Below are 23,967 nucleotides of genomic sequence, written 5' to 3'. Positions count from 1 at the left end.
CGCCCCATATTTTTTCATCATCTTAGTAATTTATTTCAACTCATTCACTCCTAAGCATCTTTCACAAGACATCCCATTCTGTACCGGCTATTTGCCATGATTTTGACGGATCTTTCAAGCACCGTGGAATATTGTTCTATCATTATGGCTGCAAAAACACAAATTTACAACAAGAAAGATTAGATTCCCATCTTTCATTATAAAAAAGATTTGTTTCTATTATTTACTTTTTTAGTTATCAGCAGTTTAACATCAAACAACATTGTTTATTAAGTCTTTGGTAGCCAACAAAGGTGTTCCAAAAAAACGTATGATTATCTTTTGTAGTGAATGGGTTAAAACTAATAGTCAACCAGTCAATGAAATGACAATATACAATATTTGACGAGGTTATATGTGTGAAGAAAATAAAACAGGAATTCGAAATAAAACCCATCCTTTACAGTATTGACGTTTTATGTTATAGGCTATGCAAAGGAAAATTATCTGTTTACTTTTGGATTAAAGAATACAGATAAGAACATACAGTTATCTAAAGTTTTTTTTTCTGAAATTGCATTTGTTACATTTGTTTCCCCTCTTCACAAAACTGAATGAAAGACTATGATGGTGAGTATGTACTTACATTGGTCAGAATGTATAGCGCTATGCATGTGTTTAGCCTGAAGGAATTTTGATTAGAAGCCAGACCCCACCCAATAGCATCAAAGGAGTTCAGCATGTTCAAACTTGGTCTGGAGCAGGCTAGCTACAGGAGATAAGTCACCATGGTTACTTGTCCAAAAACAAATTTACCTGCTTTTGTACAACCGATTTGAGACTTAATTCATCCAGCATAACCAAGTTTTACAGACAGAATCTCTAGTCCTACTTCGCCCCACCAACCCTCGGTGCAAACGGTACCCCTGCATAAGTGAATGGAGATCATGATCAGGTTAATCTCGGTCATAAACATTTTGTAGCAATATGAGCATTTTTCCCAGTTATTTTCATCCAAAGTCAAATAAGCTAATCGGAAAATCCTTCAGAATGAGGTTTTTGGTCATTGCATTTCCTTGAGCTGATGGCCCATATTTGAGGTTGTTTTGCTTGTAACATTTAGCAAGCATCAAGTATTCAAAACAAACATGAAATGAGTGAAAGTCAACAGGTCTATATACATGTCATATACTTACAGTTATGAGCAGAAACCTATTACCGCGGAGGGCTCCGCAGCAGCCCACGAAGCCCACGATGAAGAGTGCAATTCCAACTCCCAGCACAAAGTACAATCCTTCAACTAGCGTTTGCTTCGTCTGCAACACTGCTACAAAGGCTGAATCAACGGCGATCTGTGTCAGGGCCCACACACCGAAGAACATACACCCTGTCATCTGACAAAAGGATGTGGGGTGAAGGTGGGAACAGTTGAAATTGCTGCATTATGGACTCGCATAAACATTGGATAAATGCACATGACAGCAATTTGACGTGGGGAGTGCAAAAGAAAATAATTGGGTATATCGATTAACCTTAAAGGGCCTCAGCAATACAAACATTGACTCTCACTTCTTCCTTGCAGAATAAATTTTTAAAAATATAGTTTGGAATGCCCTGGTGTGATGCACAACTCTGCCGCTCATTAGGTAAACAAGACAAATGTTGGGGCAACTGGTGGATTTTTAACTGCCCATTTCAGTTTTTAGTATTTTTGTAAAAGGTTTAAATGACTTTAAAACAACAGTAACTCTTCACTGAATCCCAATACAGTGGTACCTCGACATACGATCATTTCGACATCCGACGTAAAATTTGACACGCCTGAAATATGACGACATGACAGAACGCACGGCGGATTTTCTTGTGTGAGAAATCAACACAGGGTTCAAAAAGGTTGGTACTGGTGGTGAAACAAGGAAAAAGGTGACGCTTACCTTCTAAATGAAGATGCAAATTATAGAGAAATATGAGCGGGGGATGTGCATCCGTGAACTGGCTCAACAATACATGTCCATGGTCCTCCTCAGACCACTGCTCGCCAATCAGTATACGTAAGTTAAGGTGACAATTACTATTGTGGTAAAATCGCCAAAGAAATCACCAGCTTCGTTATGTTTTTATCATACATTTCACAATTTATTCAACACAAAACGCCTACCGGAGTTGACGGTGTTCTCAAGAAAACATTGAAAACGAAAGTAAACTCAAGCTCACCTCCCTCTCTCTCTCTCTCTCTGTCACGTCAGCCACGAGGTGCGTTCAGGTACAGCAAAAAACATCCGCCACGTATGAAACCGATTCGTTACATTATTACAGGAATTATAATCATAATTATTATTATATTATTCCGATTTGTATTTATAACTTATTTGTTTTGCTATGTGTAACTGCCATTTGTAATAGTAATAGCAGAATTTATTAAGGATTTAGTGAAGGTTTTTGGGCTGTGGAATAAATTAATGGAATTACAATGTATTCCTATGGGAAAATCCTGTTCGACATACGACCATTTCGACTTACAAACAAGGTCCTGGAACGAATTAACTACGTATGTAGAGGTACAACTATACTTTCATATTTTACATGTGAAATACGTGGCTATTGACATATGAAATTGTTGATCATCATGCACTGGTTCTAGTGTACACAGCTTCACTCGCAAACCCGGAAGTGGTTGATAGCAGTGTTCTAAAATATTTTTTCATGACGATGACGAGACGATAACAAGCTAAAAACGTGTTTTGGGAGATTAAATCAATGAGAGAAATACCAGTTTTCCTCTGACGAGACGAAAATGCGTAACAATTTCCGTCATGTGTGACATTTATACAGTGCCTTGCAAAAGTATTCGGCCCCCTTGAACCTTGCAACCTTTCGCCACATTTCAGTGTTCAAACATAAAGCTATAAAATTTTAATTTTTTCTCAAGAATCAACAACAAGTGGGACACAATCGTGAAGTGGAACAAAATTGATTGGATAATTTAAACTTTTTTAACAAATAAATAACTGAAAAAGTGGGGCGTGCAATATTATTCGGCCCCTTTACTTTCAGTGCAGCAAACTCACTCCAGAAGTTCAGTGAGGATCTCTGAATGATCCAATGTTGTCCTAAATGACCGATGATGATAAACAGAATCCACCTGTGTGTAATCAAGTCTCCGTATAAATGCACCTGCTCTGTGATAGTCTCAGGGTTCTGTTTAAAGTGCAGAGAGCATTATGAAAACCAAGGAACACACCAGGCAGGTCCGAGATACTGTTGTGGAGAAGTTTAAAGCCGGATTTGGATACAAAAAGATTTCCCAAGCTTTAAACATTTCAAGGAGCACTGTGCAAGCCATCATATTGAAATGGAAGGAACATCAGTCCACTGCAAATCTATCAAGACCCGGCCGTCCTTCCAAACTTTCTTCTCAAACAAGGAGAAAACTGATCAGAGATGCAGCCGAGAGGCCCATGATCACTCTGGATGAACTGCAGAGATCTACAGCTGAGGTGGGAGAGTCTGTCCATAGGAAAACAATCAGTCGTACACTGCACAAATCTGGCCTTTATGGAAGAGTGGCAAGAAGAAAGCCATTTCTCAAAGATATCCATAAAAAGTCGCGTTTAAAGTTTGCCACAAGCCACCTGGGAGACACACCAAACATGTGGAAGAAGATGCTCTGGTCAGATGAAACCAAAATTGAACTTTTTGGCCACAATGCAAAACGATATGTTTGGCGTAAAAGCAACACAGCTCATCACCCTGAACACACCATCCCCACTGTCAAACATGGTGGTGGCAGCATCATGGTTTGGGCCTGATTTTCTACAGCAGGGACAGGGAAGATGGTTAAAATTGACGGGAAGATGGATGCAGCCAAATACAGGAACATTCTGGAAGAAAACCTGTTGGTATCTGCACAAACCTGAGACTGGGACGGAGATTTATCTTCCAACAGGACAATGATCCAAAACATAAAAGCCAAATCTACAATGGAATGGTTCAAAAATAAATGTATCCAGGTGTTAGAATGGCCAAGTCAAAGTCCAGACCTGAATCCAATCGAGAATCTTTGCTGAAGACTGCTGTATACAAACACTCTCCATCCAACCTCACTGAGCTCGAGCTGTTTTGCAAGGAAGAATGGGCAAGAATGTCAGTCCCTCGATGTGCAAAACTGATAGAAAGATACCCCAAGCGACTTGCAGCTGTAATTGGAGCAAAAGGTGGCGCTACAAAGTATTAACGCAAGGGGGCCGAATAATATTGCACGCCCCAGTTTTCAGTTTTTTATTTGTTAAAAAAGTTTCAATTATCAAATAAATTTTGTTCCACTTCACGATTGTGTCCCACTTGTTGTTGATTCTTGACAAAAAAATTAAAATTTTGTATCTTTATGTTTGAAGCCTGAAATGTGGCGAAAGGTTGCAAGGTTCAAGGGGGCCGTATACTTTTGCAAGGCACTGTATGTTCTAGTGCTCAACATTAAACCTGTTTGGTTGCCTTAACCTTGGACGTGCAGTTCCTGTCATGTTTACCTCTCAAATTATATCAAATTTAATTAAAAACTCTGCACAAAATGATTGCCAAACGTGTACAAAAAGTCATTATGTCATAAAAAAAATAAAATAAACATGAGTGTTCTCACAAATCCAATAAACAGTGTGAATTAACAACACATAATTTTGCCTTTTTAATTTGCTTTTCACATTGGAAAATGAAATTAAACTATTCATTCCACACCGTTTCTATTTTTGTTTTCATGTCCACATTCTCATTCTATCACACCCTTGCCTCACATACTATATTCATGGCGTAAAATGTGACACAACTGTTGTTTTATATGTAAACACAGTGCACTAAATGCATATGTCTGTTGTACATCCTCATACCAAGTGAGAGTCAACCTTCCACTGAGAAAACCAGTTTCTCCTCTCATCGGATAGAAGAGGACAAGCAGTTGAAAGAATTAGAATAAATTGGCGACTAACCAGTCCAAAACCTACGTAGTCTAAAACAGGGGTCCCCATTGGTCACGCATTTGCTACCGGGCCGCACAGAAATATTTTTTTATTGACAACCGCATTCTGGCCGAATTAACTTTGGCCTGTCCCCCTGCTTAACACATCAATATTCCGGTCTACTCTAGATATAATACTAGAGTATAGATTAGAATGTCGTCATAGAATTCCATTGGTTGGACTGCATGCAGTACCTCTTTTTTTGTATATATAATATATCTATGTGCGCTTGTCTTCCATCATAACGTATGACTAGGCCGCGGGCGCAGCACATTTGTTCCCCCACGAGCGAAAATGACTGGAAAACAGACGTCTTTAGAGAGATTTCTTACATCGAAAAGGGCACCTGACGATCCAGAACATGAGCCTACAACCTTGAAGACCCACGAACTGCGAAAGAGTGGATTCGTGACCCGTTTGTCAATAAACAGAGTGATTCGAGCATGTCTGTGCAACCGGAGGATCAGCTTGCAGAGATCGCAAATGTACATTTGAGACAATTAAAGTAATTCCGGAATATCCTGACAGTGCTACGAGAACACTGAAAACCTTGCTACAATTTCCAACATCGCATCTTCGTGAAGCGGGCTTCCTAATTAATGCTTGGCGAAGGCGTTAACGGTGAAAGAGCAGTGTGCATCTAACATGTTTGAGGAGAACTTTTGTACATGTCCATCCACGAGCAAACGTAATATTCCTTTCTTTAAAGAAAGTTTGTAGTGTTTACTTTGGAATCGCTGCATTCGCGGCCATTTTTTATTGATACGCGCATGCGCAGAACTGCATAGTCGCAGTTTTTGATGGGTTGCAAAATTTGTCAAAACACCAGTCCGGGAAAAAAAAGACCCAAATCACACCGGTCCGTGGTGCTGAGGTTTATCCGAGGCGCGATTATTGCTAATTGAAACTTTACCCAAAAAAGGTTGGGGACCCCTGGTCTAAAACACCAATTTGCCTAGATTTAGTCAGCGTCCAAAAATAGAGCCTGCGTGTCTTAACCTTCACTGAACCCCTTAGACTGACTCACCGAACCCCTGGGGTCGATCAAACCCAGGTTAAGAACCACTGCCTTAAACGAAGGAAGGCTTCTACATTCAATTTTAGGGCAACATGCATATTGCCCCAAAACTGATCATGAAAAACTGATGACAATATTTTCTGATATCTTTTTAAAATGCATTTATCGGCCAATATTGTCAGGTAGCCGATCACTAATGTTTTCTCATCCCGGCTACCTGATAATATCAGACAACACTAATAAATAATGTAAAAATACTAATAAAAAAATAATAATACAATTTAAAAAAAAAAATAACTGTCAGGTTTACATTAATATTAAACTAAAGGTTTAAGGCATTAATGCTTTTTATGGCCTGAATTTTGACAAAATCCACTTGAATTGCATAAACCCTGTAATTTTAATAATAATAGTACATTTTTATTTGAAGCCGCCTTTCTGGCACTCAAGGCCACCGTACAATCATAAAAAAACATTTAGGCAGATTTAAAGTTAAATAGCAATAAAAATGAATAAGGAAAAATTAAAGTATAGAACATTCAAGACATTTAAAATACTAAACAGATGTAAAAACATGAACAATAAAAATGGATAAAAATGAGTAGTGGAAAACAAATACAATTTTGCGTACAAGCCGCATCAATGGATCAAAGAGCCACGGGTTGTCTACCTGATGCAGAGGAACACTCCCTTATTTGCCTCATTTTCCAATTATTACAAACTGAGGTGAGTCACAGTACACAAACGAGTAAGGTAAAACAAAAGTTGCATATGTAACACGGTTCCAAGAATCTCGAATGACTGCCAGGGCTTTCTGTCACTCAGAATCCTTGGCATTAAGGCCGAGGGCACTATACTGTGGGTCAAATAGACCCTTCCAGGGACACAATGAGGGTCGCGATGGCAGGTTCTACACCTGGCATGTGGTCCAGACCAACAGTCGCAGCATCACGCATGGCCGCCAGTAGAGATGTCCAGATCGATCGGCATCCCAATCACGTCATTTTCAAAGTATCGGAATCGGCAAAAAAATATCAGACATGCCTTTTTTTAATATATATATATTTTTCAATTAAATTGTTTTCTAATTGTATTTACAGACATAATATGTTACACTCATCCAGAGTCTTTAGTTTAGGCTTAAGGTAGGGTTATCAAATTTATCTCGATAACGGCGGTAATTAATTTTTTAAAAGATGTATCACGTTATAATATTTAATGCAATTAATGCATGCGCTGCACGACCCACTCACGCATTGTCGCGTTCAATCTAATGGCGCCATTTTACCTATATAAAGAGCTAAAAGGCAGCATAAAATGAGTAGTGAATTTTAGCAGCCTTTGGAGCCTTTTTTTAATTGACTAAAGCATTACAATCCCTCTCCCTACGATTAGAAATATCATAGGAAGCAATGTGGGGAAGAAAGGTAGTAAATAATCTTTTTCTTAACACCTTATGTTATTTCCCAACGCAGAGAGAAGATATATCAATTGGTAGCACTATGCACAGTCATGGTTGCCCTTCCCATCATGCATCTGGGCATGGCTACAGTATCATTTACTGAAAGCTCAACAAATACACTAGATGGCAGTATTTAGTCACAATATCCAAGTCACATTTATCCTTTAAGAATTACAAGTCTTTCTATCCGTGGATCCCTCTCACAGAAAGAATGTTAATAATGTAAATGCCATCTTGAGGATTTATTGTCGTCATAATAAACAAATACAGTACTTATGTACTGTACGTTGAATGTATATATTCGTCCGAGTTTTATTCATTTTTTTCTTAATGCATTGCCAAAATGTATATGATCGTGAAAAATTATCGGGAATGATTGGAATTGAATCGGGAGCAAAAAAAATTAAAAAAGCAATCGGATCGGGAAATATCGGGATCGGCAGATACTCAAACTAAAACGATCGGGAGCAAAAAAACATGATCGGAACAACCGTAGCCGCAAAAACACAACTGCCGCCTCTGGCGGTCAGTCGGAATGAATAGAACTGTTATTTGTCTCATTTTTTTCCAGATTGGCTGGCTGTGTATGACTTAACACCACCCTGTGCAACTCGATCGTGGACTTGCTCACAAACCGCACACAGAGTGTCAGAGTGGGTAATAACACCTCCTCCATCCTTGCCATCAGCACTGGGGCTCTCCAGGGTTGTGTGCTAAGCACTCTGCTCTACACTTTTGTTCACCCATGACTGCTGTGCCTCCTCCCCCTCCAACCTCCTCGTCAAGTTCGCGGACGACACCACTGTTCTTGGACTTGACTGAATACAGGAAAGAGGTGCAACATCTAGCATCATGGTGGAACAACAACAACCTGGTTCTAAAAATTTAAAAGACCAATGAAATCATTGTGGACTTCTGTAAATGCAAGCCAAAACACCACAGCCCTCAGGTGGTGGAGAGGGTCAGCAGTTTTAAGTTCCTGGGGGTGACCATTGTAGGGTGCCTATCCTGGAACAATCACATTGCCTCAGTAGTTGGTAAGGCGCAACAGTCCGACAATCCCGACACTGGGACCTCTCTCCCAGAGATCAGCACCATCTACAATACACGCCGTCTCAGCAGTGTGCAGAACATCCTGCCGGACCAATACCACCCTGCCTATCACCTGTTCCACCTTCTACCCTCAGGTAGAAATAAGACTGCTAAACTCACAAGTACACTGAAACTGCTGTAGTTGCTGTGGGGTCATGAGGATGATCATAATTATTAGTTTTGCACTTGTCACTATGGGGAGCGGGGGGGGGGGGGGGGGGCATGAATGGCTATGGAAATTTATTGATATTTATTATTTATTTATGGTGGGGGTTGTGGGGGGCACTGGGGACACTTTACCTTTATCCTGCTCTGAACCAAGCACTTTTAATGGGTACTGACTACGTAGTGTTGTTGAAACTACAATCTGAATGTCATTGTTATCTCGACAATGACAAATAAACTCTGAATATGAAGTTTGCCAATATTTCTGTTAAATAAAAACTTTGTTAATCGTATGAGAATGTGTATGCTGACTTGAAATAATGACATACAGTTTCCTTGCTCGTTATTCTTCATTTCGTTTCAAATTCAGTTTGAATGAAGCCCACATACCAAATTTTTTTTGGTACGTCATCCCATCCCTACGCTATTTCTCTTGACACGGCACACCGGCTCTCTAACAGCAGACAAAAGTAGAAATTATGCCATCGCTGTCAAATGTAGACAGACTCTCCGTTACGTGCAATGCATGAAAACCACACAGTTGCTAATATGGCTGAGCCGCTCAGCAATTCAATTCCAGTGCTGTAAATAAATGAAACATCGCACAAAAAATAAATAAATAAAAATATATTTTTGTTGTTGTTGTTACAGACAATGCGACTAATATGGTTGTCGCTGGGTAACTTTAGCCATCTAACATGCTACGCACAGCAGATCACGTTTATCTGAGCACGTCGAACAACTCCAGTTCCTATACAAACCGAGAATTTTCTCAGTAGCTTAACACACTTGACCTGTCCTGCATATTGTTAAGGTTTGGATGCAAGAAATATTTGTACCTTAATGTTTACATGTTAACTTTTACACAAACCTAAAAAGCAGAAAAGCACTTTTTTGAGCCATTTGTGTTGGAGTAGTAGTACACACCGTCTTTTATTTATACGTGTGTACACTTTTTGGTTGAATAAAAATAATGTATTTCTGCAAAATGCTACAATTTATTCTGTTGATACAGAATGATGACTTGAGTATTTTATTTAACTGTGTTGAACTGTTAACTTGATACTGAAACAGCAGTTTATTTAAGCCAGAGAGGATTTTTGTACTATTTTTGTAAATAATGTGCGAAACATTAAAAGCAGCTAAAAAAAGATTGAAAGAGGGTTGTGCAACAATAAGCGATGTATAATCGAATCGTTGCCTCTGAATCGTAATCGCAATCGAGTCATGAGGTGCCCCAAGATTCTCGCTAATATTCACGGTAAGTCAAATTCAATTATGTTTCCATTAGATACTGTGAAAAAAATCCAATTTTCTTCAAATGCAAACTGGATTCATTATCATTTGGATGAAAATCAGTGTCTGCTTTTTTCCACAGAAGTCGGAATTTTATCCCACGCATTGTTTTTAAGCGTTAAATTTTCAATACGAATGCCAGCTTAGTTAAAAACTGTATAGACAAGAGGCTTGCTGTGATGACAGAAACTTGTAGTTCTTGTTTGACAGGTTGCTAGCCGTTGATTAAACATTATTCTGAGGTGGTGCTGTGTCTGTGTTGATGTGAGTGTGTAATGGGCTATGATTGGCTGACTGACATAAGGCACTCAAAAACCCTATGGCACATTTTCCAATATTTGTAGTGTAGCAGTTCCAATATTGTCAGTGATGTCACACAAAAAGGCATTGTCGATTTAACTGTGTTGGAAGGGACACTACAGGGGCATAGTGTTATTTACAGAATACTCCAAATTGAATTTGTATTACTGAAAATCAATTAGTTTAATTCTCTTGAGTGAAAAAAATACATATACAGTGGTACCTCTACTTACGACATTAAATGGTTCTGGAAGTAGTCTCATAACCCAAAAATTTCGTGCAGAGACCTTCGTAAGTAGAAGTACCACTAAGTGAGTGTAAGATGAACCGACCATCTGGACGCTACTGGCCCTCTAATGTTTTTCATAATACACCTGTATTTTCCAATGCGTTAATCAGACTAACATCAACTCGTAGGGAGAGGAAAAGAGGAATACTTACAACAAAGAAGGTGTTCAAGACTAACATGGTGTACTTGATGCATGATAGACAGTCACCCGTGGTTTGTGTTCGTATCTTTGCCTGTGAAACAAACATGCATGTTAAAGTGACTGTGGAATTCAAGATTTCATAAATAGATTTACCCAAAAAGTGTTTAACAAGGATCAATAAAAAAGGATGTAAAGGATATGTAATGAGCCTTCAAGTGTATTAAAATAAAGCTACATCGTCAGGGTGTCTGACCCTATAGGAGCTCCAGCTTTTCTGTGCTCAAACAGACTTACTTACGTTACTATCGCTTGTAACAACATGTAAAATGGACGACAATTTGTTCAGATGTTCACATAACTCATCTACCAAGTTCAGGAAGCCTTGTTAAACCTGACACTCTGAGAAGTAGCTCTCGAGAGCGGGAAAAACAACTGGCTAGCGGCAAGCATCAACCCCTCTGGTAGGAGTTTCCGTTACTAGACGTTGTCGCGGGGTTCTTCCAGCCACTAAAAAAAAAACTGATGGCGTAGTCAGGAGGATATAGATGTTGTGAGTTTTTAATAGGTTCAACCCCAGCAAAACCAAAATGCACCAGTGGAATATGTACAAAAAGAAAAAATATTTAAGTATTTACAGCAAAAAGTCAAAATAACAAAAAAAGGAAGAAAATACTACTTACAAAAAATATGAATGGATTTCCACAGCAACATCCAAACATATAAACAAAAGAAGCAAAAGTGGCATTACGCTCGGACAAAACTACCTTTCTGCTCTGGCATTGACAAACCCACCTCACCCTCTCTTCTACCTGCAGACATGCCTCTTTGTATATTATTAGCTCCTCCCCTCAAGCGCACCTGCTCCCTAATTACGCGGGAACTTTTCCCATTTAAGGGTCCCAAAACCGTCACGACTGTTTGGCTCTCCTGACTTCATCCTTGCCGGTAAGTGATAACTAATCATGAATGGATCGTTTGATTGTATGTGGAATGGATTTATTTAACAATGTGTAGAGCTAGTGATGGTGAGATGAAGCCTCATGAGGCATTGCACCACTTGAGCCAATTGGTTCGAGAAAGGGTTCATTTCTTAGAGCTTCATGTGTCCACGGAACCACCTACTGGCTAACTGTATTATCACAATCATTTGTCTCCCAACCACATAAGGGATTCGTTAATTTTTGTCTGACCAAAGCCTCGATGTACATAGATTATCACATAAGTATAATGTTTATATTTTTTCTTCAACTTTCTTTTCATTGTTTTCCAGTCACAGAAGTTAAATTTGGCATGCATCTTCATTTGGCATGCATCTTCAGCTCAGCAATGGGATCAAACTCATAACCTGAGTGACCTATACATATGAAACAAAAACAGTCATATAAAATATATGATATGATGTCTCTTGTAGGTCAGCAGTGCCAAGCAGCTCCCCAAAAATCAAAGTACAACAAATTATACATATAAATGTTTTAACTTTTGGGTCCAGTAAAAGGAGTTGCCACATACAGTCAGTCTCATATGTCACTCATGAAGTAAAACCTATATGTATATATTTTTCATGTAGTATGTGTATGTGTGAAAATAATTTCATGAATGGCATTATCATAATGTGGTAGGTTGTGCAATGTTATTTCTTTCTGATATTGACATGTGAGTATGTCGCCGGTGTAGCATGGATCCGTGTCGCGCGACGCAATCCGTACCCAGGACAGAACTCTAACTCACTCGCACGACGCGTCCAGCACGGTAGGCAGATACTCTGACCACCAAGCCAAGAAGCCCGGGCTACCCACTTTGCCTGCCAGCGCACCCACATGAGGAAAGGGAGGTTTCGACACAACGGGCTTGCGTGAACCCGTTACACGTAATCAGGGAGAACAGTAAACATGTTCGTGTAACATGAAAAAGGTTACTGATGATGCTTGTGCAATTTGGACATTGATGTAGCGACAGAGTAGGGGTTTTCATTGTTTTATTTTATTTTATTTTTCCCACAGAGAGAAAGTCCTCTTTCTTGCTGGCTTAATCCTAGTGTAAGCAGGATTTGCATACTATTATTATTTTTATTGGTGTTTTGGCTCATTTCAATTTATTTTATATATATATAAGATATTATATATTTTGTTATGCATTTATATTTTCGAATATGACAATGTTTTCATTTATATTTAATATTTTATGTTGTATAATTTTGGTTCCCATTTGAATATTTGTTCCTCCTAGGTTGTGTTGTTAGAGGACGTGTTTAAGTGGGACACGAGAGTTCCTGGCCCCGCGCTGCGAGAATAAAGACGCAGAGTTAAGATTGTCCTGCCATGTCGGTCATTATTTTAGTAGAGAAGACTGAGTAAATGCACCACAACAATTAAACTGTAACCCGATCCACCCACAGCTCCACAGGCACGGAAAGTAAGGGTTACAGACTGGTGGCAGCGGTGTTTTACTCGCTCGTCTTCGTTTCTGCTAAAGTGGCCGAGGCAGTCAGCTAGTTTAGGTGGTGGCCAACTTGTCCGGACGTTTTGTGCGTGCCCTGAGTTTCCACCCGCTTGTTTCAGCTGGTCAGTATTTTTGCCATGTCGATGCAACAACCGCAGCCAGATGACGGCGTTGGGGACAACGGCGTTTTTGCGGTAGGCGATGCAGTTTTGGCGTGAGCAGCTCCGCAGGATACTTCAAAGACTGTTCTTCATTATCGTGTGAAATTGCCGCCATGTTTCCACGGCGACGGAAAAGACAAGGAAAGTTTTTCTTTATGGAAAACCAGATTGGAGCTAGCAGTTAATACCTGTGCAGATGGACAAAAGCTAGATATAGCTACAATACTTCCCACTCGCCTTAGTGGAGATGCATTAGCATACTGGCTGTCTCTGTCACTAGCTGTGAAACAGGACTAAGCCAAATGATGTTTTGGGCAGGAAGCAATTTTTGCTCCATTTTCAAACTTTTGTTAATGCAAGACAGCGCCTGCCTAAAGAACCATTGGAAGTTTATGCTGCTGAAATTACAAGGTTAGTGCTGGAAGCTTTTCCAAATTATGGCGAGCCAGCCATTGCTATGGAGCGCTTCAGGAGATTTGCTGCTGGATTGGACCCCATTCTACAATCAAAATGTCCTGAACATGGCGCAGCAACTTTAGAAGATGCACTAACAGTTGCATGCAAATGGGAGCGTGCTCAAGAGGCGTTGAGAATTCTTCCGCCTACGGGGGACCACCCTGGGTCCCGGGGGGGGGGGGGGGGGGGGGGTGGAACGACGGCTCCTTTGCTGGGCTGCGGGAGGAGGGATGGGCCGCGCTTGGCCCCCCACCCCACCGCCCGGGGCTGGCTGGGTGGGGGCCGTGGCCCTGGGTTGGCGCCCGCGCGGCTTCTCCGCCCGTCTGCGTGGCTGTCGCGCGCCCGGTGGGGCTTGCGTGCTGCTGGATGTGGTAGGGCATGCTCGAGTTGGGGGTCCCGGTGCCGGGATTGGCGATGCGGCGGCGTAGGGTTGGTCGCCAACGGGCTTACACTCATAAGAGATTCACACGATTACTGGGTTCTAGATCACAGAACTGATTTGTCTACACTCTACCCCTTTCAATCACTTGGCTTATAGGCTTATAGACACCCCCACCCCCATCCCCCTCTTTCACTGGCCAATAGGCCCCCACATGGTGTAAACCGGAAATACATCTCGCTGACGATAGCACCAGCATATTAGTAACTAGTCTAGTTGTTCAATGAATTTCTTGTTTTTGTTTGTGTATGTGTTTCTTTTATTTCTTCTCTTGTATTTCTTTTCTTCTGTCCCCCATAATCCCTTCCTGTTCGCTGCTTTGTCATAATAAAAAGGTATTTTGAATGATCACAATGGGAGTATGTCAGACTCTCAATGTGAAACTTTAAAACTGTTCAGACTATCTGGGCACTTAGACTTCCATTCTCTGTGTCAAACAGCTTAACAGGACAGGTTAAAAAAATAAATAAATAAAAAATTCTTCCGCCTCTACTTCCATTGTGACGAGTGTGCACCCCCGGTCGCGCTACCAATGGCGTATTGCACGCATGCTATTTTTAGACCGTGACGTCGCATCGTAAAGCGGAAGTAAAGCCGAAGTGGGACATTATAGATCCGCCCTGCATAGAAACAATGTAATTTGTGCTACTTTTCGCCGGTAATCTTTCAAAAACGAACATGCCGATCACGCATTACATTTTTGGAACTTGTTGAAACGACTCTAGACATTACAACACATGAAGGATGTTTTCTTCATACGTTTCCGGAAACCAAAACTCGGGAGGAAAAAATGTGAAGACCGAATCAACTTGCGCGGACTTTAACACCAGCTCGGTGAACCATTCACATTTCATATGCAGTAAACATTTTGTTGGGTTGGCATGGTCTTTCAGAGGACAAAGAGGTAAGCCATTTTTATATTTTTAACTTATTTTTTTAGCGTAAAGTTGTCCCGTACTGCTTCTGTCTGACAATGAATGACCTGAAAATTACAATGGTATCTGACTGCCACTGTAACCGTATATATATAACACAAATTTAGTAAGGGGGAAGTGTCAATAAATGATAGAATTAAGATTTGTTATCAATGAAAAAATTAAAAGTGTTCGTTGGCTGTCACCGAGTAGCATTTGCGATCGCTACACAAAGCTAACTAAATTACCCCCAAGAACGGTCAGAGACGTAGGACAACCAGAGGATATATAAGAAAGACAGGGCTGATGGTAAAGGATAGCTTGTTTAAACAGGAGAATGTCATTGTCAGTCGCGTCGATAAAAAAGCTAAGGCTATGCTTAGGTGGGCTCGTTTTTTTTTTCGTCTTTTTCAGCCTTCGACACTCAAGCCATCTCTGTAACTGAACATTTTTATGTTCTTCCACATCTTTGCCAGTCAATGTGGCACCTGGCACATCATTTTCGGAGGGAATTGGTAGGTTTGGCTCTGTAAACATCTCTTTCGGACACGATTTCCATTCATTTCCTATTGTCCCTACTTAGCAACGGTAGCTAATTTCATGAATATTAATGAGCCGAAGTGACGTGTTGCTGGCGGTACGCCGTTGTGAGTGAATACTAGGAAGAGAAAAGTGTCCCGATTGTCCAAACAACGGCGTGAGTAAAAAGAAAAAACGTGTGACATTTGCGCGAGCGCAGGTGCCTGCTGCCTATTGTGTGCCTGCGTGTGTGCGTGCGTGCATGCGCACGCTGTCAGTGATGGAGTCGCGTCATTACATCATCCCCCTCCTCCCGGAGATTGGCGATGTGCGGCAATCTGGAGAAGTAGTCTGCTACAACGTTTCACTTGCCAGATCAATGTCGGATGGATAACTTGTAGGGCTGCAGCGAGAGATACCACCGGGTCAGGCGGCTATTGTTGTCTTTCATGCTGTTAATCCAGGTGAGGGCCCTGTGGTCCATTTCCAAATCAAACTCCGTCCAAGAAGATAGTAGCGCAAGCTCTCCAAGGCCCATTTGATGGCCAAGCCCTCTTTCTGCACTGTTGAGTACCTGGTCTCACATGGCTGGAGTTTGCGACTCAGATAAAGGATGGGGTGTTCCTCCCCAGGGTCTCCTTGAGCCAAAAATGCTCCCAGTCCGACAGCTGATGCGTCCACTTGTGCCAAAAACTTGGCAAAGTCAGGGCTCTTGAGAACTGGTAAAGCACAGAGGCAATTCCTCAGAATGTTAAATGCAGTTTCATAGTCCTCTGACCAGGCAACTGGGTTCTTCTGGTCCTTGCACGTCAGTGCTGTAAGAGGAGCTGCAATTGTCGAAAACTGTGGGATGAATCTTCGGTACCAACCAACAAATCCAAGGAAAGATCGATCTTCCTTTTTGGTTTGAGGTCGAGGATACTTTTGGATAGCTTCCACTTTATCCACTTGAGGGCGTACCTCTCCTCCTCCCAAACGGTATCCAAGGTATCTCGTCTCCTGGTGTGCCCATTCACTTTGATGCGAGCGCAGCTGCTGCCTATTGTGTGCCTGCGTGTGTGCGTGCGTGCATGCGCAGCTGACAGTCGCGCCGTCACAGACATGTACAGTCAGCTACTATTCGCTAGAAATTCTGCACGCCCTTGGTAGTATGGTAGATGCTTATGCGCACATATTGTTGGACACTGCTGCATGAAGCACAGCTTTCCAACAGTGGCGGATGCTGGTCTTTTGATGAGGGGAGGCTCAAAATGTGTCTGCATGTGATTGCTTTGTGACATTGGAGGGGCTCAGAGGCACACGCTGCTCGGTAGGTACAGAACAGTGTGTAGACCGGCATGAAAATGGGTCATGGGTTAAAATGGTGAGAAGGGTGTGGAGGACATATGTTCCAGCGTTCTGACAAAATGTCCTAAATCGGCAAAACATCTATATGAGGCGAATTTGACACCCAAAGCACTACCGTACACTCTAAACGTGTCTTGTTTAGATGCATACAGGCAGAACGTCCTCAAAAATGCCTTCAGAAAAGACTCAAGTGTAGTTATATCAAATAAAGAGGGTTTAAATAGGATACGTGACTAATGTGGTCAATTGCTTTAACGCTCCCACAAAAAAACACAATGGTTAAGAGTATGAGAGGGTAATACATGCAAACAGTATTTTTGAGGGAATGAAAAGGTAATAAAAAAGTCAAATAAATCAAAAGTAGTGCGTACGCGCCCCTTTTAACCGATGCGCGCATGCGTGCAAATGTTTCTGCAAGCGCGCTGAGCATAGTGTAGTAGACGTTTCGCTGCGTAGCAAGGAATTGCCGAACACCGGTACACTGAACAACCCAACAAAAGATTTAACTCTGTCGACCAAGACTGTTTCAGTAATCTGCAGGACGCACCACAGACACGTATAGACCTTGTGCTGGCAATGTTTTATTTCGAAACAAAGTTTATTTTGAAGCTAAACGAGTTCGGTGTTCAACACTGTACACGAATGTCGCACTGAAAAAAAGGCGCTACACGTCCCTGAAATACAAATTACAGTGGTATTAGAAAGAAGCTTGCATTTCTTCTTTTATATTACCGTACTTAATGGGAGCTATTTTTTCACCGGCGATTTGGCTAGCTCTGGCAGTGTTCGACTTAAGCTGCAACGAATGGCAGTAACGTTGTTATATCGCAAAATATAAAAAGGATTGAAACCTTAACTCACCAAATTCAATATGCTGGCAAATGCATTCATCTAAAAAATATTGAGAGTGAGACCTCTCTTTGTCTAGCGAACGTGAATTTGTGCTTAGGGCAAGATCATCTGTCGCAATTAGCAATCTTTGACACTATCCTTTTTTTCCACTTCAAACTTGTTTCTCACTCAATGACTGTGATTATAACCTCAACGAAGTGGCTCTCCCAGCTAAGCCTAGGCTATCATTCGTCTTTGTAAGTTTTTAGTTAGTTTGTATATTGAATTTGAAAGGAAAATGTGTGTTTTGTTTTTGGCGAACTTTTTCATGGTGCTAATCTGTTGAAGCTACTCACACATGGAAAAATACTATTGTACAACGTTTTAAATGTCTTGTTGGGATCATGTTTATGAGTGAGGGCAGGAGGGACCAAGAGATCGACAGGCGGATCGGTGCAGCGTCTACAGTAATGCGGATGCTGCACCGCTCCGTAGTGGTGAAGAAGAGCTGAGCCGAAAGGCAAAGCTCTTGATTTACCAGTCGATCTACGTTCCTACCCTCACCTATGGTCACGAGCTATGGGTCGTGACCGAAAGAACAAGATCCCGGATACAAGCGGCCGAGATGAGTTTCCTCCGTAGGGTGTCCGGGCTCTCCCTTAGAGATAGGGTGAGAAGCTCGGTCATCCGGGAGGGACTCGGCGTCAGTGTTGTTAATCTTACTGAAAAAAAGTAATTAATTATAGTTACAAATTACTTCTCCCAAAAAGTAATTGCGTTAGTAACTCAATTACCGGAATGTAAGAGTAATTAGTTACTTGGCAAAGTAATTGGTGATAATTACTTTTTTTTTTTTCCTCAAAAAAAAAAAAAAAAACATTGGCCACACTATGTGAAGTTTTTTGTGAAGGTTTTTGGTACAATTGGCCCGAGCCCAATTCTTTACCCTAATTTACCCTTTACCCTGAATCAACTGTTAAAAGTTGTTAAAATTGCTCCAATTATTGCATTAGTTCCCTTCTCTTTTACTTTCGACATATGAAAGTTTTAAAACTGTTTCATCATTTAAAGATAGATTCAGGTCAAGATTTTGCCGATTTAGAAGTATTTTAGATAAAAAGTTACTTAGGTTCGCTAGGAAGGTTCTCTACAACAGAGCCGTCCTAAAAAGTCTACTGCTTTAAGATGGCGGCTGTCTACTAACTCATTTAGTGCCATGTCTGTCATTTTGCATCTAGATATATCCATGTACAGTACATGTGATATCTACCATGTCTACCATATCTACCATAACATGCGGGCGTAGTTTGTAAGCTATCGGCTACAACATGTATTATTGGAGCTACCTAGCATCGCGTTTGCTCGGCGTCACAACTTTCTTGCCTCCTCCCTACTCCTGCTCTGCTCTGTCGTCTCGGTGAGTCCGTCTCCCTCAGACTTTTCGACCAATATAGTAACGCATAGTAACGCATGCCTTTCCGTCCTCAGTAACGGTAACGGCGTTGCCAAGATGAGAAAAGTAATTAATTAGATTACCCACTACTAAAAAAAATAACACCGTTAGTAATGCCGTTATATTGTAATGCCGTTATTAACAACACTGCTCGGCGTTGAGTCGCTACTCCTCCGCGTTGAGAGGAGCCAGCTGAGGCTGCTCGGGCATCTGGTTCGGATGCCTCCCCGGGGGAGGTGTTCTGGGCATGTCCCACCGGCGGGAGGCCCCGAGGACGACCCAGGACACGCTGGAGAGACTGTCTCTCGGCTGGCCTGGGAACGCCTTGGGATCCCGCCGGAGGAGCTGGTTGAAGTGCCTGGGGAGAGGAGGAGCTGGTTGAAGTGCCTGGGGAGAGGGAAGTCTGGGCTTCCCTGTTAAAGCTGCTGCCCCCACGACCCAACTCCGGAGCAAGCGGAAGATGATGATGAGGAGGATGTTTTAAATGTATTCATTTTGTGTATCTCAGTTACTACGATTCGAGAGCTCAATAAATTGAAGAAAAGTGCGCCTTGTGTTTTGATTGTTTGTTTTTGGGTTCGCTGGAATAGCGTCACTGACGCACAAGCAACAAACGGGAAAGGGTAAGCTCTGCTGTGCCAACCCACTTCTGGCTGCATTTTTGACACATGAAAAATAATAGCGAATCCCGTACTATGGTGTGACAGACGTTTTCATACCATGGTAAACCGTGACACCGTTAACCGGCACATGCCTACACCCGACTACCCCCCCCCCCCCCCACCCGCTCTTAAAAATGTTCTCCTCAGATCTATACAATTCACGTCAGTCACCCTTTTTGACTTCAACACGGCGAATTTCGCCGAAAGGTGAAAGATTTTCATGCCTGGTAGAGCAATAGAAGTCGAGTCTCCAAAAGCAAGCAGCTAAAGAAAAATAGAAGCGTGATTTTTAACTAGTCATTTTTAATAAAGTGCTGCTAGGAACATTAGGAAAGTCTCCAATTCAGAACAGCAGAATAAAAGTTGAAAAATGCTACAATGGACGTTTCCACCACAATATCGAGGCTTCGATCATGTCGCTGTCAATCAAAAAAGGATTCAGCTTCAGACAGATCATCCAATCATCATGCATAAATGCATAATCCAGGCCAATTGAGCCCCACCCACTGCTCGTAGACCGCCAGAGATGCTGAACATCTCATGGACAGGATTAACCCAACATTTAGCCAATGACTCGTCTCGTTTCGCTGTAGTGGAACAATGTATTCTCACTTTAGCAGACTCAGCGCAGTCCTTACTGTTTAAAGGACTGTGAAGCTGTGCGATTGAAAGCAAGTCGAATCGTAACCAGTGACAAGAAGCTAATGCTGAACAAATGTTGCGCGAGTAGTAGCGCATATTTAGTCAACGTCATGTACATACAACTAGTGATGGGTCCGTGAGACCTCATGAAGCGTGTTGACACAGTGTGGATACTGTGTCATTGAATACTGACACCTGCTGGATATAAAAAATCCCTACAGGCAATTTACTTGACAGACTGACACTGAATTGATGACATAGCATGTAAAATCAAATTATTTAAGTCTTTGCATTTATATTGCATTATTCCATACCTTTAAATTATGTGAACATATATTATAATGTGAAAAATGTAAGTAATAATGAATGGGTGAATGAGGATGCTGGTGGACTTTTTGTTCTGATAAAATTTTATTCAAAAACTGTTTTCTAATGTTTAAAATTTAGTTGAAACAAGCACTTTCACCTGCATTGGAAAACACACACTCGCATGGAACCAACGATGCCAGCATGCACAAGAATTTCTTAGCCAGTTGAAAGAGTTTTGGATAAGATGTCCATTGGCTCCTCCAGTATTGAAGAAAATCTGCATTGCGTGCCATTTCAGCTCAGCCATGCATCGTTGCACTTTTGCAAGTTCATCTACAGTTGCATTGCCTCCTTGACTCCCCACTTCGTCATCTAAGTGCTACCGTAGCAGATCAGAAAAAAAAAAGTGGACAAAAAATAAATTATATCTTAATTACCGATTTCTAATAAATTACCAAAAAGCTACTGTGGGAAAGGAATGGCTTTATACGGGTGTTTACCATGGGATTATCAGAAACTTCATTCTCATGCTTGGCCCAATAATGCTTCAGCATTGAGGAGGTGGCTACTGTTTGTATATGACAGGTTGAAAGTACAAAGGCGACATTTCACCTGCAAAAAATATGATCAATATTTTTGGAGCCGCGCCATGCGAAGCGATCAGTTCACCGCGTTCAGACAAGGACTCATACCCGCGCGTATGACGCATCGCGGACGAATGGCGAGTGCTGTGACCACTAAGCCAGCAGGTTTAATGCCAACGAGTACTCGTGAAGGCATCGAAAGGGATATTTCCATGCACGGCAAACGACGGACCCGGATGTACCCGTCACACGAATAAACTAAGAGTTACCTTAAAATTAATTGTATTTTGAATGGAAGATGACAAGTGCGTTTTCCCTGTGTTACGTCCATTTCCACAGACAATGAGGAAGTAACCGTAAGATTTGGATTGTTTCAGCAGCTCCATCGCGTTGACAGACGCGCTTCCTTTTGAACCAGTTTGCCGCGTCATGACTGTGTCGACACAGTTCAATGAGTTCATGCATCAGTCACATGATTTTCTTGTAGCGATACGCGCACGGACGCAGGGGTTGCTCCATGAGCTCGGCGCACGCGCCAGTGCGTTAGTCTCACTGAACCCATCACTACATACAACAGTATACATTTGATCACTTATTTGACACTTTGGGGCAGGGCTGGGCAAACTATTCCACAAAAAACTGCAGTAGGTGCGAGTTTATGATCAAACCCATTATTAGGACAGCCTTTGACTGATCTGGTTTCTTACAAGTGCAATCAGTTGACTGCAGTCAGGTGCTTGTTTACGCTGAAAACTAATTGGTTAAACTGTCTGTCCTGAATCAGTTGGAACAAAGACCCTCGAGGATCAGTTTGCTCACCCCTGCTTTAGGGGAAGTTGAGTTTCCCTTGCAGACTTCGCCACTGGTATACAAACTGTTGGGGAGACTGCTGCCTGCATGTTGCACTCTTCATACTAAGTTTGGCTGAGGAGTTGAAATGCACTAGTGTAAAAGTGCCTGACTAAAAGGGTTTTTTTTATGTTCATGTATGTTTCATGTAAAATGAAATAGAAAACTAATATAGACACACACTTTACAGTGAGTATTTAAGAAAAATTTAAAATGCAGTTATGGTGCGAAGCAGCTTTAATAAAACTATGGGGAAAGAATAAATTTCTTGAAGGGAAAAGTGAAATATACTAGAATTGGCACACTATATATTGTTGATGTGAAGGTTTGCATACTATTTTTTCCCCTCTGAGGAAATTTAGATCCACAGCTAAAACCTACTCTAAATCATATTGATTCTGTTGTATTTATCACCCTGCTGGTCCTTTTGAGCTCAGCCGCCAGCCCAATAGCTTGAGATTTTTTAATTAGGCCCTCTCTGCTCCAAGCCCTGCTAAAAAGTGTAATGACGGCTGAATTGAGATCCCCTACTGTATTCATTTTATTTGTAGATGACAGAAGAAAGGTGTTGGAATGTAAGAAAAAAAAACATTCCAAATTAACCTTTTACACAAGCTACAGGCCAAACAATACTTAGCTCTCCAAGTCTCACCATTAAGATCCTCTCAAATGTATTACTGTCAAATGGAAGTCAGACTAAAGGCTGCTATGATTGACAATTGACTATCAATTTTTTTAATTTTTTTTTAAATTACAGCCGTGTATCATTGAGATTGCCTGGCACTGCCAGACTGTTCTCCCTGTATTTTTCAAACACTGAGAGAAAGGTCTGGGAACCAGCCCATTAACGGCCTCTCGAGCAGGTACAAAATCAATCGACAAATCAGATTCGTTTATTTGCGTGACGTGTTCTTAACGAGCAACGTCACTCTTGCGCGTCGGAAGTCGTCTCCACAACACACAGATGGTGAACAGCAGAGCCGAGAATATGTTCCAATCCAAGGTAGAATCAGTTTTAAATTACCAAAAACACATCGACACGAGTCATTGACAACAGTCTGTCTCGCGCTAGCCATGTTGAATAAACTCCGCTCTCCTCGTATGTTTCCTTTCGCGCGCAAGTCCCTCGTCCTGCCCTCGTCGTTTTACTAACGTCACGTCTGCCCGTCGCTGATTGGTCCACTCCGCTGTCTGTTTGCTGTGGCTTGCTCCGCCCTGGAAATTGTATCCGCTGAATGGTGGCCAGACTCAATTGCTGGAACAGCAGTGAGTCTGGTGTACCAGGCAATCATTGAGACATTCTTGACATAAAATTGTCCAAATACTTTTTGGAGGCTCTTAATTAATATTTTTACACTTAAAAACAACAACCTCAAGGCAAGTAGATATTCTCTTCATTATTATTATTTTTTTTTTTTAAACAGTAATTGTACAATAGATGTCAGGGTTAGCCAATCAGAGTCTGACAGAGTTGGGGACCTACTTGTTGGGCTGTGCACACACAAACACAGCTTATGTACACACAAAACGGGTTGAATGAACACTACGCATGCCATTGCTGCAGAGGGCAAGTGCGCATGACAGAGTGGAGTGAGTGACCATTTTTAAAT

The 23,967-nt window shown here is 41.5% G+C and overlaps 1 protein-coding gene across 3 annotated transcripts in view; it reads right to left on the bottom strand.

Annotated features, from left to right (window-relative positions):
* LOC130916373 (tetraspanin-18-like) overlaps positions 1-23,967 on the bottom strand; it is a 91,115-nt gene that overhangs the window by 54,535 nt on the left and 12,613 nt on the right. For 2 of the 3 annotated variants that reach the window (XM_057837056.1, XM_057837057.1), the window contains exons 3-4: positions 10,763-10,843; positions 1,176-1,373 (exon numbers count right to left, since the gene is read on the bottom strand). In XM_057837056.1, the coding sequence (XP_057693039.1) occupies positions 1,176-1,373; positions 10,763-10,843 (279 nt within the window). The remainder of the gene's footprint in view (positions 1-1,175; positions 1,374-10,762; positions 10,844-23,967) is intronic. The other variant, XM_057837058.1, reaches the window with a different exon arrangement.

The sequence above is a fragment of the Corythoichthys intestinalis genome, chromosome 5 (assembly GCF_030265065.1).
Source record: "Corythoichthys intestinalis isolate RoL2023-P3 chromosome 5, ASM3026506v1, whole genome shotgun sequence".
In the NCBI taxonomy this organism is placed as follows: domain Eukaryota; kingdom Metazoa; phylum Chordata; class Actinopteri; order Syngnathiformes; family Syngnathidae; genus Corythoichthys; species Corythoichthys intestinalis.
Note: the sequence above shows the minus strand (reverse complement) of the source record. Positions and strands in the feature narration are given on the sequence as shown.